Source organism: Salmo trutta, chromosome 2, assembly GCF_901001165.1.
Source record: "Salmo trutta chromosome 2, fSalTru1.1, whole genome shotgun sequence".
Lineage (NCBI taxonomy): Eukaryota > Metazoa > Chordata > Actinopteri > Salmoniformes > Salmonidae > Salmo > Salmo trutta.
In genome coordinates this window covers 68,337,603-68,351,804 of record NC_042958.1, presented here as the reverse complement: position 1 = coordinate 68,351,804, position 14,202 = coordinate 68,337,603, and the positions used below count along the sequence as shown (strand labels likewise).

Here is a 14,202-nt window from a genome sequence, read left to right as displayed (position 1 = left end):
CACCCCCTTTACCTCACTTGGCCTTCTCATTACCGAAACAGCTAAAGAGCTCAAATTGGGACAAAGTCTGATTTAATTGTATGATATTTTTGTATAATTTCATTTGAAATATTCATATTTTCAGTGCTATGTTTAACTCAGACATTTTTATTAGGGGAGCAATGTAAAAAAAAATATTGGAAATATTGATTTGTTTATTAATTTGTTGAACTTAACATTTTGTAAAAAAGTTTGTCAAATGCTTCATATTTGATCCAAAAACATAATTATGAAATTATGAAACCATTTTTTTTGTTAATGACGTTTTTTTTATAAACATTTTTTATGAGAATGACCCGATAACAGTTGACCCGATTACAATTCCACACCTGGATTGTGCAATATTTGCCAAGTATAATTTTCAAAATTCTTCAAGCTCTGTCAAATTGGTTGTTGATCACTGCTAGACAACCATTTTCAAGTCTTGCCATAGATTTTCAAGCAGATTTAAGTCAAAACTGTAACTCGGCCACTCAGACACAATCACTGTCTTCTTGGTAAGCAACTGCAGTGTAGATTTGGTCTTGTGTTTTAGGTTATTGTCCTGCTGAAAGGTGATTTCATCTCCCAGTTTCTGGTTCAAAGCAGACTGAAACATGTTTTCGGACAGGATTTTGCCTGTACTTAGCTCCATTCCATTTATTTTTTATCCTGAAAAACTCCCCAGTCCTTAACGATTACAAGCATACCCATAACATGATGCTGCCACCACTATGCTTGAAAATATGATGAGTGGTAATCTGTAATGTGTTGTATTGGATTTGGCCAAAACATAACACTTTGTATTCAGGACAAAAAAATGAATTGCTTTGCAACATTTTTTGCAGTATTACTTTTGTGCCTTGTTGCACAGAGGATGCATGGATGCATGTTTTTGCACACAGGATGCTTCCTTCTTTTCACTCTGTCAATTAGGTTAGTATTGTGGAGTAACTACAATGTTGTTGGTCCATCCTCAGTTTTCTCCTATCACAGCCAATCAACTCTGTAACTGTTTTGGCCTCATAATCATTGGCCTCATAATCCCTGAGCGGTTACCTTTCTCTCCGGCAACTGAGTTAGGAAAGATGCCTGTATCTTTGCTGTGACTGGCTGTATTGATACACCATCCAAAATTACAAGATTATGTTTAATTCTGTTTATGCATCGACTAAGGTTTCTCAGTACTCTCTCATCTATGTCTGTGGGACTTCGTTAGGCCTCTGGGGCTTGGCGCTAGCAATTGATTTATGATGGCTTGGTGATAGAACCTACAGCCTGCATTCCATTGAATGATTTGTATCTGTGTATCTTATCTGTGTATCTTATCTGTGTATCTTCTCCCAAGCCTAGAGAAGTTAACTTCTCTAGGCTTGGGGGCGCTATTTTCACGTCCGGATGAAAAGTGTGCCCAAAGTAAACTGCCTGCTACTCCGGCCCAGAAGCTAGGATATGCATATAATTGGTAGATGTGGATAGAAAAACCCCCAAAAGTTTCTAAAACTGTTTGAATAATGTCTGTGAGTATAACAGAACTGATTTGGCAAGCAAAACCCCGAGCACAATGCATCCAGGGAAAAACTTTGAGGTCAATCTGTTTTCCATTGGTTTTCAATGGTAAGCCCGTTTTAATAGAAATATGCTTGCGGTTCCAATAGCTTCCACTAGATGTCAACAGTCTTTAGAAATTGGTTGATGTTTTTCTTTAGAGAAATGAAGAAGTACGGCTGTCCAGAGCGAGTGTCCAGCCTAGAGCTCTCTAATGTTTTGATGCGCACGACCTGGAACGCGCTTTCTTTGTTTTCCTCCGGTATTGAACACAGTTTTTCCCGTCTTAAATTTTATCGATTATTTACGTAAAAAAAATACCTAAAGTTGTATTAGGAAAGTTGTTTGAAATGTTTAGATCAAGATTACAGGTAACTTTTAAGATATTTTGTAGTCATGTCGCGCGAGTTGGAACCGGTGTTTTTTTTTATCAAACGCGCCAAATAAATGGACATTTTGGCGATATAACGACGAAATTAATCGAACGAAAGGACCATTTGTGATGTTTATGGGACATATTGGAGTGCCAACAGAAGAAGTTCTTCAAGGTAAGGCATGAATTAAATCGTTATTTCTGACTTTTGTGTTGCGCCTGGCGGGTTGAAGTCTGATTGGTATGCTGGGCGCTGTCCTCAGATTATCGCATGGTTCTCTTTCGCCGTAAAGCCTTTTTGAAATCTGACACGGTGGCTAGATCAACAAGAAGTTCAGCTTTAATTTGGTGTATTGCACTTGTGAATGTATGAAAGTTAAATATTTTGTATAATTTATTTTGAATTTGGCGCTCTGCCATTTCACCGGATGGTGTCAAATCGATCCCGTTAACGGGATTTGAGCCATAAGAAGTTTAAGGAGAAGATAACCCTGTGTAAACGAGCAGTAAATGACCTAGAGACAGAAACCTGGCGCAATGTAAATCTCGCTGTCTGTTGCTTGATAGCATAATGTACCTTTCTATATTTATACACATCTGTTTGTCATGAACATTCAGAAGGATGTACTTTGCTATAAAGAGCTGTAACTCAACGATTACCGATGGGTGGTCGTTGACCAGCTTCCTTATTGCAATTCTTAATCGATAATAAAGATTGATTGTTTGAATAAATAACAAAGTCTCTCTCACTTGGTTAGAATTTCCACCACACCTTACTGGGGGCTCCTGAGTGGTGTAGCGGAATAAGGCACTGCATCTCAGTGCTAGAGGCGTCACTACAGACCCTGGTTCGATACCAGGCTGCATCACAACCAGCCATGATTGGGAGACCCATAGGGTGGCGCACAATTGGCCCAGCGTTGTTTGGGTTTGATGGAGTAGGCCGTCATTGTAAATAAGAATTTGTCCATAACTGACTTGCCTAGTTAAATAAAGGTTAAATTACAGATAATTGTATGTGTGGGGTAAAGAGATGAGGTAGTCATTCAAAAATCATGTTAAACACTATTTTTGCACACAGAGTGAGTCCAGGCAACGTATTATGCAACTTGTTTAGCAAATGTTTACTACTGAACTAATTTAGGCTTCCCATAACAATGGGGTTGAATACTTATTGACTCAAGACATTATTCCACTTTGCCACTATGTGGTATTGTGTGTAGACCAGTGACAGAAATCTAAATTGAATCCATTTTAAATTCAGGCTGTAACACAATTTTGGGGAGAAAAGTCAAGGGGTGTAGGCACATGCAGGAGGCACATGCAGAACCCATAATGTATTCATAAACAGTAGCCTACATCAGCATTTCATAAGTTATTTATTAAAATGCGTATTTACTGCTTATGCATTATGTAGGGATTATGAATTCCTTATGTGGGTAACCTTCAATAAAGTTTTACCATGCCCTAATAACAATGTAAGTTAATGGTGTCACTTGAGGTGAAGTGGTACCCCCAAAAAAGCTGGGGTCTGTCTAACACTTTAAAATGATTGTACAGGTATAATGTACCTTGTAGACATCGTAGAGCTTGATGATCTCATCAAAGAGACTGTAGAGGTCATTGAGGACGGTGACCACCTCCAGGGCGGAGCTAATGGAGCACATGGTGGTGAAGCCCACGATGTCCGAGAAAAAGATTGTCACCATGTCATAACCCTGAGGCTCCACCGACTTCCCAGCCATCAGATGGTCCGCTATGTACCTGTCAGTCAAGCCAGGGAAGTCAATGGAGTGGGTTAAATATATATAAAGGGTATGTTACACCAATGTTCTGTCCACAAAACAGCACTGAATTCTGCAAAAATAATATCTTATAAATCTCAATATTTGTAGCGTAATTATCTTGGAACGTTCATTTTTACATGATCCAGATGCTTGTAGGTACAAGGCCTGTGTTACCTTGGTAACATACTGGAGAGGAGCTTGTCCGACCGGGTCTTCTCTGCTGTAAGCTGTTTGGTTCTCTCTTCAACCACCTCCTCCAGGTGGTTGGCATAGCTCTCCAACTTGTTCACCATGTTGTCAAGGATATTCGCATGACTGAGAAGTACAAAATAGATGAGTCGATAAATGGTATAGACTGATATTACATGAGGTGAGGAAAACAATAATGATAGTGAAAACATCATTAGCTTAGGCAAGGGATGCCTGGGACCAAAAATCTTCTCTTGCATTGCTAACACACCAGTCCATTTTATTCATTAAGGCCCCATTATTAGCCAGATAATTATAATTTTGCGCAAAAAAACAAGTCAGACAGGCCCACTAAGCAAAAAATGGACCAGCCCTTCTGACATTTGCCTCAGTTTAGGAGTGACTAATTGAATGTCAATGTTTATGCTAATTATACCTTTGTTTGCATTAATGAGTTAAGTATGGCCATTGTAATGTGAATTGGCTGAGGCCTGGTGGGAGTGGCTGCGAGGGGAGGAAGACACCATTGACGCTACAGCTGTCATCATTGAGTTACTCAGCCAGTCCTGCCATTCATCACGGCCGGGTTGGTGTAAGTCCTACCCTACTGATTTGCCATGTGAGGAGTACCACCAAGTGCAGTGGTTTCTCCTGGAGTTTTTAGGAGCTGGCGCCACCTGCTTGCACATCGGATTGTGAGTGGGCCACCCCAGGTCCTGGCGTTTGAGACCTGCAGCTGGAGCCGTCTGAGGCTCTGGTTTCCATTGTTGGGTTCTGATTTCTTGACTTATGAAATCATGAAATATACTTATTCCTTTCACTGAGGGAAAGAGGATGATTTATAACATTTACATTATGTCAGGATATGTTATTGTTAGCCATCAGGGATCCTATGGGAGGAGGAAAGACACCGTCTGGTACGAGTCAACATGACAGCCGCGAGTTGGGGAGGAGCGAGCACTTTGGGGCAGAGGTCAGGTCAGATGAAGTGAGGAAGTGCAGGTATCACTAAGGTTCTGTCTAGCAACAGAGATGCATTGGCTGTTGAGATGTGTAGGAGGAGACTCAGCATGGGAGAAAGGGTTAAATATCAGTGCTTGTGTGAATATGTATTTTGTCTGATGCAGCTGTTTTGACCAAATGGGCGAACACATTTGGTTTAAGCTTTCATGGTGTCTGTTGAGTTCTTACGCTGATAATTAGAACTAACACCATCGAGGAGACACCTTCTCTTGAGGGAGTGGTGTCCCCTACTCTTCCAGCTGAGCAGGAGCTTCAACTGCTTCCTTTTGTCTAGGGCTGTGGCAGTCATTAAAGGTAGTCAGATTGTCAAGCAAATAACTGCCGGTCTCACGGTAATTGATCATTAATTAACATAAACACATTTAGTGTCTCCTGGATCCACATTTACATTTTAAAAAGTATAATAAATCCATAGCCTACACCATCACAATCAATCCATTAGGTATTTTAGATAGGTCTGAAAAAACATGATATGAAGAAAATGTAGTCTATTTCAGAAGAACAGAATAACATACTCTTTGTCCTGATGTTAGGCCCTGGTCTGGCTGTGCCATATGTCTGTGGGCTACACTAGTTCATTTAGCAGACAAGATTTGCTTAGAATTCCGTGGCATTATCTTTTTCAATTATTTTGTAGTATGAAGAATACAATTGAACATAGCTGAATAAAATACTGTAGAAAGGATGTTTTCTCCAAAAGATTTCTGAGTGAGTGCGCACATTCTGTGTTGAGCGGTTAACAAAGAAATAGGTCTTAAAATATACGCTTCATATAGAGTTATTTATGCAACTTTAGTTGTGATCAAAACATATAGCCCAACGTTTGTATTTTTAATACAATGTAAGTGTGCATGATGCGACTCTAATAATGATTTGAAAAAAGTACTATGAAAGGCATGAACTCTGCTTTGTTAGTTGCACAGGCTGCACATCGTTTCATCTCTCATTCACAATTTGACACGCACTTGATAATGCCTTGAATATCCCGACAGCATCCCCCTTGTGTGGCCGCAATGCCGCTTAAAAAAATCCATCCCTTTTGCGGCCAGTGGCTGTTGTTGCCCTTTGGGCTGAATAAAATAATTATAATTCCCTTCGCCAGGCGGATTTCTCTGAAGCATCTCTCACTCACATGGCTCTCTCAGATAGCTCAATTCTGTCCACATTTACTTTTCGTCAGGCTAAATATCAATCTACATTTTTACGATGAAAATGATCTTCCACAAAGTTGAAACTCACGCGCTGCATATGTATGCCAATTAGGCTCTACACCCGTTGTAAACTGGATTAATGTGCTTACTTTTAAGAAGTTATTGATAAACCTTATCAAAACATATAGGTCTATGGGCTAGGCTACATGAGGTGAGGCTATGATTTGAAAATGTCGCCAAAAAAGGCATGCTCTGTTTCTTGCCTTATTGCACACAAGCTTGGCATCATTCACAAGCGCTAATATATAATTCACAAGTGATAGTTTTTTGCAAATATTAGCCTATCAGATTTCGACAGAAATATGGCTGAGACGCAAAGAAAATTCAAGGAGGGGGGGTACAAAAATGATCAGATTAATATTGCCATTGAGAAAATTATAAACTAAACGAGACATGACCTTTTTCAAAATTATGTGGGTAAAACAAAGCGCAAATTAAAAGTACGTATCTCAGAGCATCGTAGCACCATTAGGTGCAAAAACTCGACTTACCCAGTTGCGGCCCACTTTTTGGAAGAAAACCACTTGATTTCGTCTCTGCGTTATATTGCCATCGAACATGTCACCCTCCCTAGGAGAGGGGGTGACCTTGATAATTTATTGTTAAAACGAGAGGCTGCCTGGATCTTTAATTTAAAGACCCTTGCTCCCTTCGGTCTCAACACAGATTTTGATCTGAAGCCATTCTTGTGATTATTGTGACTTTGCCATTGTAATTGTTTGTAAGCTTGTGTAGTCTAAAATGAATCTATGATCGTATGCTATCCATTTGTTTTTTGTATGCTGTTCTTTGTATGCCATTTTAATATTTGAGAATTAACCAATGATATTAGGCCACACTTGGCCATGATTACAGACACCTGTGTGTGTCTTTTGACACTATATAAACGAGTCATCTCGCAGTGTTTGTGATTATACCCTGATGAAGACAGCTTGCCTGTCGAAACGTTGGACATTACATTTTTGCATCTGAGCTCCTAGAGTGTGCGGATCTCCTTTGTTTTCAGGCTAATATTGTCGCCCATCAGACTGTTCTTGATTTAATCTTGTCTTTATACATACTAAATAATAGATGTGTGAAATTTGTTTTGATTTAGAAGGGACCAATATCATGCACCTGTCTCGAAACAAGGTAGTGGGAAAAAAAGACATGTCATCTACAGTATGCACTTAAATAGTGAATGGATGATGCTTTTCCCGTGGTTCATGTTCATGCCAGCCAAGTAGGCTATATTCCTGTTGTAAAGATAAGCAATGTGCTTAATATTAGGCAAGTTGAGAAATAATTATAGTAGGCCTAGCCTATAGAAAGCTGATGGGATCCTCCAGTTTTATTAGATTTTCGATTACATTTGCATTTATGTCAGAGTGATTAGAGGGACAATAGAGTGCTGAGTACCAGGCAGTGCAAGGAAGTTAAAACCTGAAATTGAGAATTTTGGAAAAAAATATGTGCCCATTTTTAACTGCCTCCTACACCAACTCAGAAGCTAGAATATGCATATTATTGTTCAGTTTTGGATAGAAAACACTCTGAATTTTCTAAAACAGTTTGAATGGTGTCTGTAAGTATAACAAAACTCATATTGCAGGCAAAAACCTGTGAAAAATAGATTTTAAAAAAATTGAATTTTGTGACTGTACTATTTAGTGTCATTGTTTTATAGATACCATAGTGAGAAAGGATTCAGTTCGCAACTCCTACGGATTCCACTAGATGTCAACGATCTTTATAAAGTTGTTTGAAGCATCTGTGATGAATACAGACCGAATTAGAATGCTTGGAAGTTGACACGTCATCACTTCATTTTTTGCGCCTGCGCATAAATCTGAGAAGAGTGTCTTTGTCATAATCGTTTATTCTAGACACTTGATAGGTTGTGTGAAAATATTACTGATGTTTACTGATGTTTCACGTTAAAAATGGACCAAAAGATTAATGCTAAACAACGTTTGACATGTTTGAACAAACGTAAATAGATTATTTACTAGGTTTTTTTTAGTTTTTCGGCGTGACTTTACACAACCCACCACGTTTTGTGGGAGCCTACTGAACGCTAACTATTTGGTGTTATTTGGACATAAATTATGAACTTTGTCAAAAGAAACCACATTTGTTCTGGACCTGGCAGCGCCTTCTGATGGAGATAATCAAAGGTAAGGGGATATTTACAATGTTATTATCGATATTAGAAGATGCTAACTGTATAGCTTAGCTTATAGCTTAGCTTATTTTTCATAGCATAGTACCACGTTTATTGCAAAATGTGATTTCCCAGTAAAGTTATTTTGAGATCTGGCCATTCGGTAGCAATTACGAGATGATAATATATTATTCTTTGAATGACAATATTATAATTTATCAATGTTTTCGAATAGTAATTCCGTGATTTGTAATGCTGGATTCACTGGGAGCATTCGAGCCGAAAAAAAATCTGAATTTCACCGCGACTGTAAATGCTGTTTTTGGATATAAATATGAACTTGATGGAACTAAAAATGCATGTATTGTATAACATAATGTCCTATGAGTGTCATCTGATGCAGATTGTCAAAGGTAAGTGCATAATTCTAGCTAGTTTTCTGTCTGTTGATGCCCTTCTTTGAATTGGCTAAACTTTACACACAGCTATTGTCAATCTACTCCTAACATAACCTAACTTTATGCATTCTCCGTAAAGCCTCTTTGAAAATCGGACAGCGTGGTTAGATTTAGAAGATATATCTTTCAAATGGAGGAAAATAGTTGATTATTTGAGTATTTGAAATGATTACTCTTGCAGTTTTGAATTCCCCGCCATGGTCACATGACAATGAATCCCAATACCGGGATAAGATCCTGCCCCCTGGCCTCAACAGGTTTTAAGAAGATTGGTAGGCTACTAATGACCATAAGCAACATCAGAGCTTGGAGAAGCCTAGTTACCATGACTAAACGGTCAAGTAGAATTTGACTGCCGTCATGACTCGTGACCGCCAGTGTGACGGTAATACTGTCAACGTAACAGCCCTACTCCTGTGACTGTTCCTGTCCCAAAAGAGGAGTGCCCACTTTCCGATGCACTGTAGGGTCCTACTGAACTGCTGGGTCTTAAAGAAGGCCCTTCTGTCTTAGAGGTGGAGGTATCCATCTCCACTGTGTCACCAGTGCTGACTGGTGATTCCCCAAGTTCCTCTCTCTGTGCCCTGGTGGAGCCTTGTGCTAAAATCCCCACGTCATCACAGGTGAGCTCTGTTTTGCCTATCCTGGTTCCTGCTGTTAGGCAGAGGGGCAAGCCCTTCTCTGACCATGGATTGCCTCTTGGTCCCCATGTACTCTACAAACATTGTGCCCATTTCCGCCCCTGAACAAACAATCTACAACCCCATTGGCAATCAATGCTGGGCCCTGGTTCACAGGCTGTCTGAGCCTTGGTACCCAAGTCCTGTGCTCAGCTACAAAAGAAGCTGAGACTTAAGGGGAGGGGTGTGTGACAAGGTGCCTACAATAGCAGAACCGCCTGTTCTGGCTTACTTCCACCCAGGTCGAATTATGTTCATTACCTGCAACGCTTCAGTAGCCCATGTGTCACGCCTGCTCCCGCTCGCCCTCTCTGGCGCTCGAGGGCCAGGCTGCCCATCATTACGCACACCTGTCACCATCATTATGCGCATCACCGCTCATTGGACTCACCTGGACTCCTCAGTTGGTTCCCTGTGTCAGCATTATTGTCATAATGTTGTTTTGTTCCCCCTGTCCAGACGCTGTTCTTGTTTCATTAAATGTTCACTCCCTGTACTTGCTTCTCGTCTCCAGCGTCTGTCGTTACAGAATGCTGACACCACTATTTGAAGCATCAGGGAGTTTGTGTTTTTTGTTTTTGGTGGTGACGTTGGGTCCGGATGCCGCCGCCAATGGAACCGGGGGTGCCTCAGCTGACTCGTCAGGCTTCCACGCCTTAGCTGGCTTGAGAGGTTTCCTTGCCTCGGTTTGCTCGGCAGGCTCCCATCCTACGTCATGCCTCAGCCGGCTCATCAGGCTCCCACGCCTCAGCCGGCTCATCAGGCTCACATCCCACGTCATGCCTCAGCCGGCTCGTCAGGCTCCCACGCCTCAGCTGTCTCATCAGGCTCCCACGCCTCAGAGGAATTGTCGGGGTTCTATGCCTCGGCCGGCTTGTCAGGCTCACCCAGGTGGGACGCTGGGTGGCGCCCCTAGAGGGAGGGGGGGGGGTACTGTCAACATACCTTCATTGAGAAGTTACAAGCAGCCATCACACCTGAAAAGCGCTCAAGAGACGCTACAAGATCCAGTAGTAAGTGATGTGCTACCCTAGATGGAAGGATGGAAAGGTCCACCAAGAGAATGTGCTCGCCGGAGCACATGAAGAACACCCAGCAACAAGAAAGATGAAGCAGTTCCTTTGCAGCAAAGTATGTTGGCCAAAGATGGATTGTGTGCCATGCGCACTGAGTGAAAAATTGCTCAGACCAGAGAAACCACCACAAGAACCAATACCATCACCTGAAGAACCTTAGGTAAAGATTCAAGTGGTTATCTTCGGAGAACTACAAGCAGCTCTAGCTCACCAGAAGTACCTGATCATTGTGACAGACCTGTACAGTAAAAGGCCTGAAGTCATAGCCACAAGCAATGTGACCACAGCAACTGTGATCAATTGACTTTAAGTTCTGTTCACACAAAAATGCCTCAAGTTCTAGTGACTGATAATGGCCCGTAATTCCAAGCTGACTTCACGTCCTACAAAAAAAAAGATGGAATGGTGCACCAGAAGACCCTGTTATACTATTCATTAGCCACCACAGGTGTAGAGAGGTTTAACAAAGTCTTGAAGTATTGTCTTCGTGCCCAGCTCCAAGAAGGAAAACAGTTCTCTGACGGGAAAAACACCCGTCGAGCTCATGATTGAAAGAACCTGGAGAGTCCCGCTGGATACAGTCCGTCCACCCTTCGTGGCTGACAAACCACCTGATGACGAAAAGCTAATGACAGAAGTACAGAAACATCAGGATGCTCAAAATAAGTACTACAACAAAAGTAACAATGTCACGGAGGATCCCTCACTTCAAGTTGGAGATTGTGTCTGGGTAAAGAGATCACTGACAGGACATAAGCTGAAAACCAATTTGTCTGGCCCTTACAGGATAATCACTCAACCAGGCAGACAAACCTTTCAGCTACAACATGGAACCTTCTGGAACATTGTTTTGTACATACCAGCCCGCCATATAAGAAAAGTCTGGGTTGCCTGGGCTGGTTAGTTCCTGTCTAGGTTGGTCTCTACCTGTCTGGGCTGGCACGTCTCTCCCTGTCTAGGTTTGTATTTGTATTTGTATTTATCATGGATCCCCATTAGCTGCTGCCAAAGAAGCAGCTACTCATCCTGGGGTCCAGTGAAATTAAGGCAGTTTATACAATTTTAAAAACATTACAATACATTCACAGATTTCACAACACACTGTGTGCCTTCAGGCCCTTACTCCACCACTACCACATATATACAGTACTAAATCCATGTGTATGTATATTGCGTGTGTGTGTGTGTGTGTGTGTGTGTGTGTGTGTGTGTGTGTGTGTGTGTGTGTGTGTGTGTGTGTGTGTGTGTGTGTGTGTGTGTGTGTGTGTGTGTGTGTGTGTGTGTGTGCGTGTATGCATGTGTCTGTGCCAATGTTTGTGTTGCTTCACAGTCCCCACTGTTCCATAAGGTCTTTTTTGATCTGTTTTTTAAATAAGATTTTACTGCTTGCGTCAGTTACTTGATGTGGAGTAGAGTTCCATGTAGTCATGGCTCTATGTAGTACTGTGTGCCTCCCATAGTCTGTTCTGGACTTAGGGACTGTGAAGAGATCTCTTGTGGCATGTCTTGTGGGGTATGCATGGGTGTCCGAGCTGGATGCCAGTAGTTTAGACAGACAGCTCGGTGCATTCAACATGTTGGTCTTTTCCTGTCTGGGCAAGTCTGTCCCTGTCTGGGCAAGTCTGTCCCTGTCTGGGCTGTTCTCTCCACGACAGACCTTTCTGGGCTGGTCTCCTTCAGCTGCCTTCTGATGGAGCCAAAAGGAGGTCTGCAGTCAGGGTTCTCACTCCAGCAGGCCTTCAGAAGGTCGACCAGCCCCTTGTTGCACATCTGGGGGCACAAGGTTGGCCTGAGGGGCTCCCCTAAGAGAGGGACCCGCAATTGCTTGATAATCTCTGGAGAAAACCAATAAGACACAAACACTTTCTACACAATGTGATACCAAGTACAACAAGACTACCATGTCCCAGCCCCAGTTTCTAATGGACTTGATACAGAACAATACAGTTTTACCACTTTACATAACTATTTTCCCCACAAAAGACGGATTATAATTTGTGGTGTTTTCGAGGACCTTCTAGAATCAATTAATAACGCACCTTTTGGCTCCAGCTGGATATCGTGGTATGGACCCACCTCTGAGCTGTAGATCAGCTCACGCATAATCATTGCAAAGCTGTAGATGTCCCCCTTGGGTGTGCCATTGAACGGGAGCTGATCTTGCCTCAGAAGTTCTGGAGCCGTCCAGTACATCTCTGGACAAAGTGGCATCAAACTATGGTTAATTCGACTTGTGGTAAGACTTTACTTAAGAGGGGCATACATTGATAGACACATTCATAAGCTCTGTCTCAACATTCGTAATGGATTTCATGACGTTTAATATAACATTGATATCATTTATGTCCATTTAAGGTCCCACAAACAACAATTGATAAAGGCGTCATAGGGCATTCATTAAGTCTTCGTAAGCCCTACATAGATGCTTCACAAATTATTTTAAGCAAAGTAATACTACATAATGGTTAATATAAAAGGTCGCTACGTCTGTTGCTTTGCCAAATGTGCCATAACTCTTTTGCCCTACTTTATATAGCATGATATTTGCTTATGAAGGATTTCTGAAGCATCTGTAAAGGTCTTATGAAGGAAGGCCTCATAAACATCTCCAAACACTGAATAGTCTGAATAGTCTGAATAGTGATTACATCAAACTACTCAGTTCTACTCCCATGATCAATTGAACTATTAACCTTCAAATTTGGGATTTTCCAGAGGGATGACTTTGTGTTTAGTGCCATGTTTGAACTCCCACAGTCCAAAGCCAGAGAGTTTGACCTGAAGTCTGCTGTCCACCAGACACGTGCTGGGTTTCAAGTTGCCATGGGACTTCAAGCTACTCTTGTGGATGTACTCCATCCCCTGCAAGTAAATCAACAGTGTCAAACTAAACCGGGAGAAAGTCTAGCCCTGTTCACATAAAGGACGGACCAGTCTAAAGGGATTTTTACTCACATTAACAATATCGTACGCAAAGGACAGTTTAAACATCCAATCCAGCTCAATGTCAGTGCATTTCAGAACATCCTGCAGTCACAAACAACAAAAAGGATACATTTTGTAGCAATCCTTACAACCCAATGATTGACATCTGAGTCGTGTCCATTAGGGAGGGTTTTTTGGGAAACAGAGATAAATGAGAAAGTACTACCTGAACTTTAGTTTTTTTACTAAACACAACGCACCACATAATATGATCCCTCATATAGAGTGGTACAAGAAAAGCAGCAGTGGTACCACTTTAAATGAACATCAACTTGGACCCTTCTCTTATGTTCGATTCGGCTGTACACAAGTTATGTTCTGGGTCAATTTGATTCGGTACAGTGAACACAAAGGTACGGTAAGTACAGTTCCCCTTATCTAAACGTTGCTGAGAATGTCACCTTTCAGATTTTTTTCCCTGTGGGTTGATAGCCCCGCCCTTTCTAAACTTAGACCCAAATGTTTGATGCATGTAAAAAGTCATAAATCCGTAAGATCGTATAATCATAATTTGTCAAAACTCAGTTTTAGCTCAACTTCAGATCAGTGTTGCTCAGCCTCAAGAGTTAGAAAATGGTCAAGTTCAAGGGTCAAATTGCGTGTCAAATTGACTTCAGATCTGTGTTGCTCAGCCTTTGAGCATCATAGGGAAATAATACTGTGACCAGCATGGTTGCACCATTCCTGTGCAGAAGCTTGTTTCTAGGACAT

At 41.5% G+C, this 14,202-nt stretch overlaps 1 protein-coding gene across 1 annotated transcript in view; it reads right to left on the bottom strand.

Annotated features, from left to right (window-relative positions):
* The window catches only part of gucy2g (guanylate cyclase 2g), a 90,967-nt gene that overhangs the window by 17,405 nt on the left and 59,360 nt on the right, over nt 1–14,202 (bottom strand). The window contains exons 12-17 of the mRNA XM_029715323.1: nt 13,462–13,533; nt 13,200–13,368; nt 12,546–12,701; nt 12,164–12,341; nt 3,901–4,041; nt 3,511–3,703 (exon numbers count right to left, since the gene is read on the bottom strand). Coding sequence (XP_029571183.1) covers nt 3,511–3,703; nt 3,901–4,041; nt 12,164–12,341; nt 12,546–12,701; nt 13,200–13,368; nt 13,462–13,533 — 909 coding nt within the window. The remainder of the gene's footprint in view (nt 1–3,510; nt 3,704–3,900; nt 4,042–12,163; nt 12,342–12,545; nt 12,702–13,199; nt 13,369–13,461; nt 13,534–14,202) is intronic.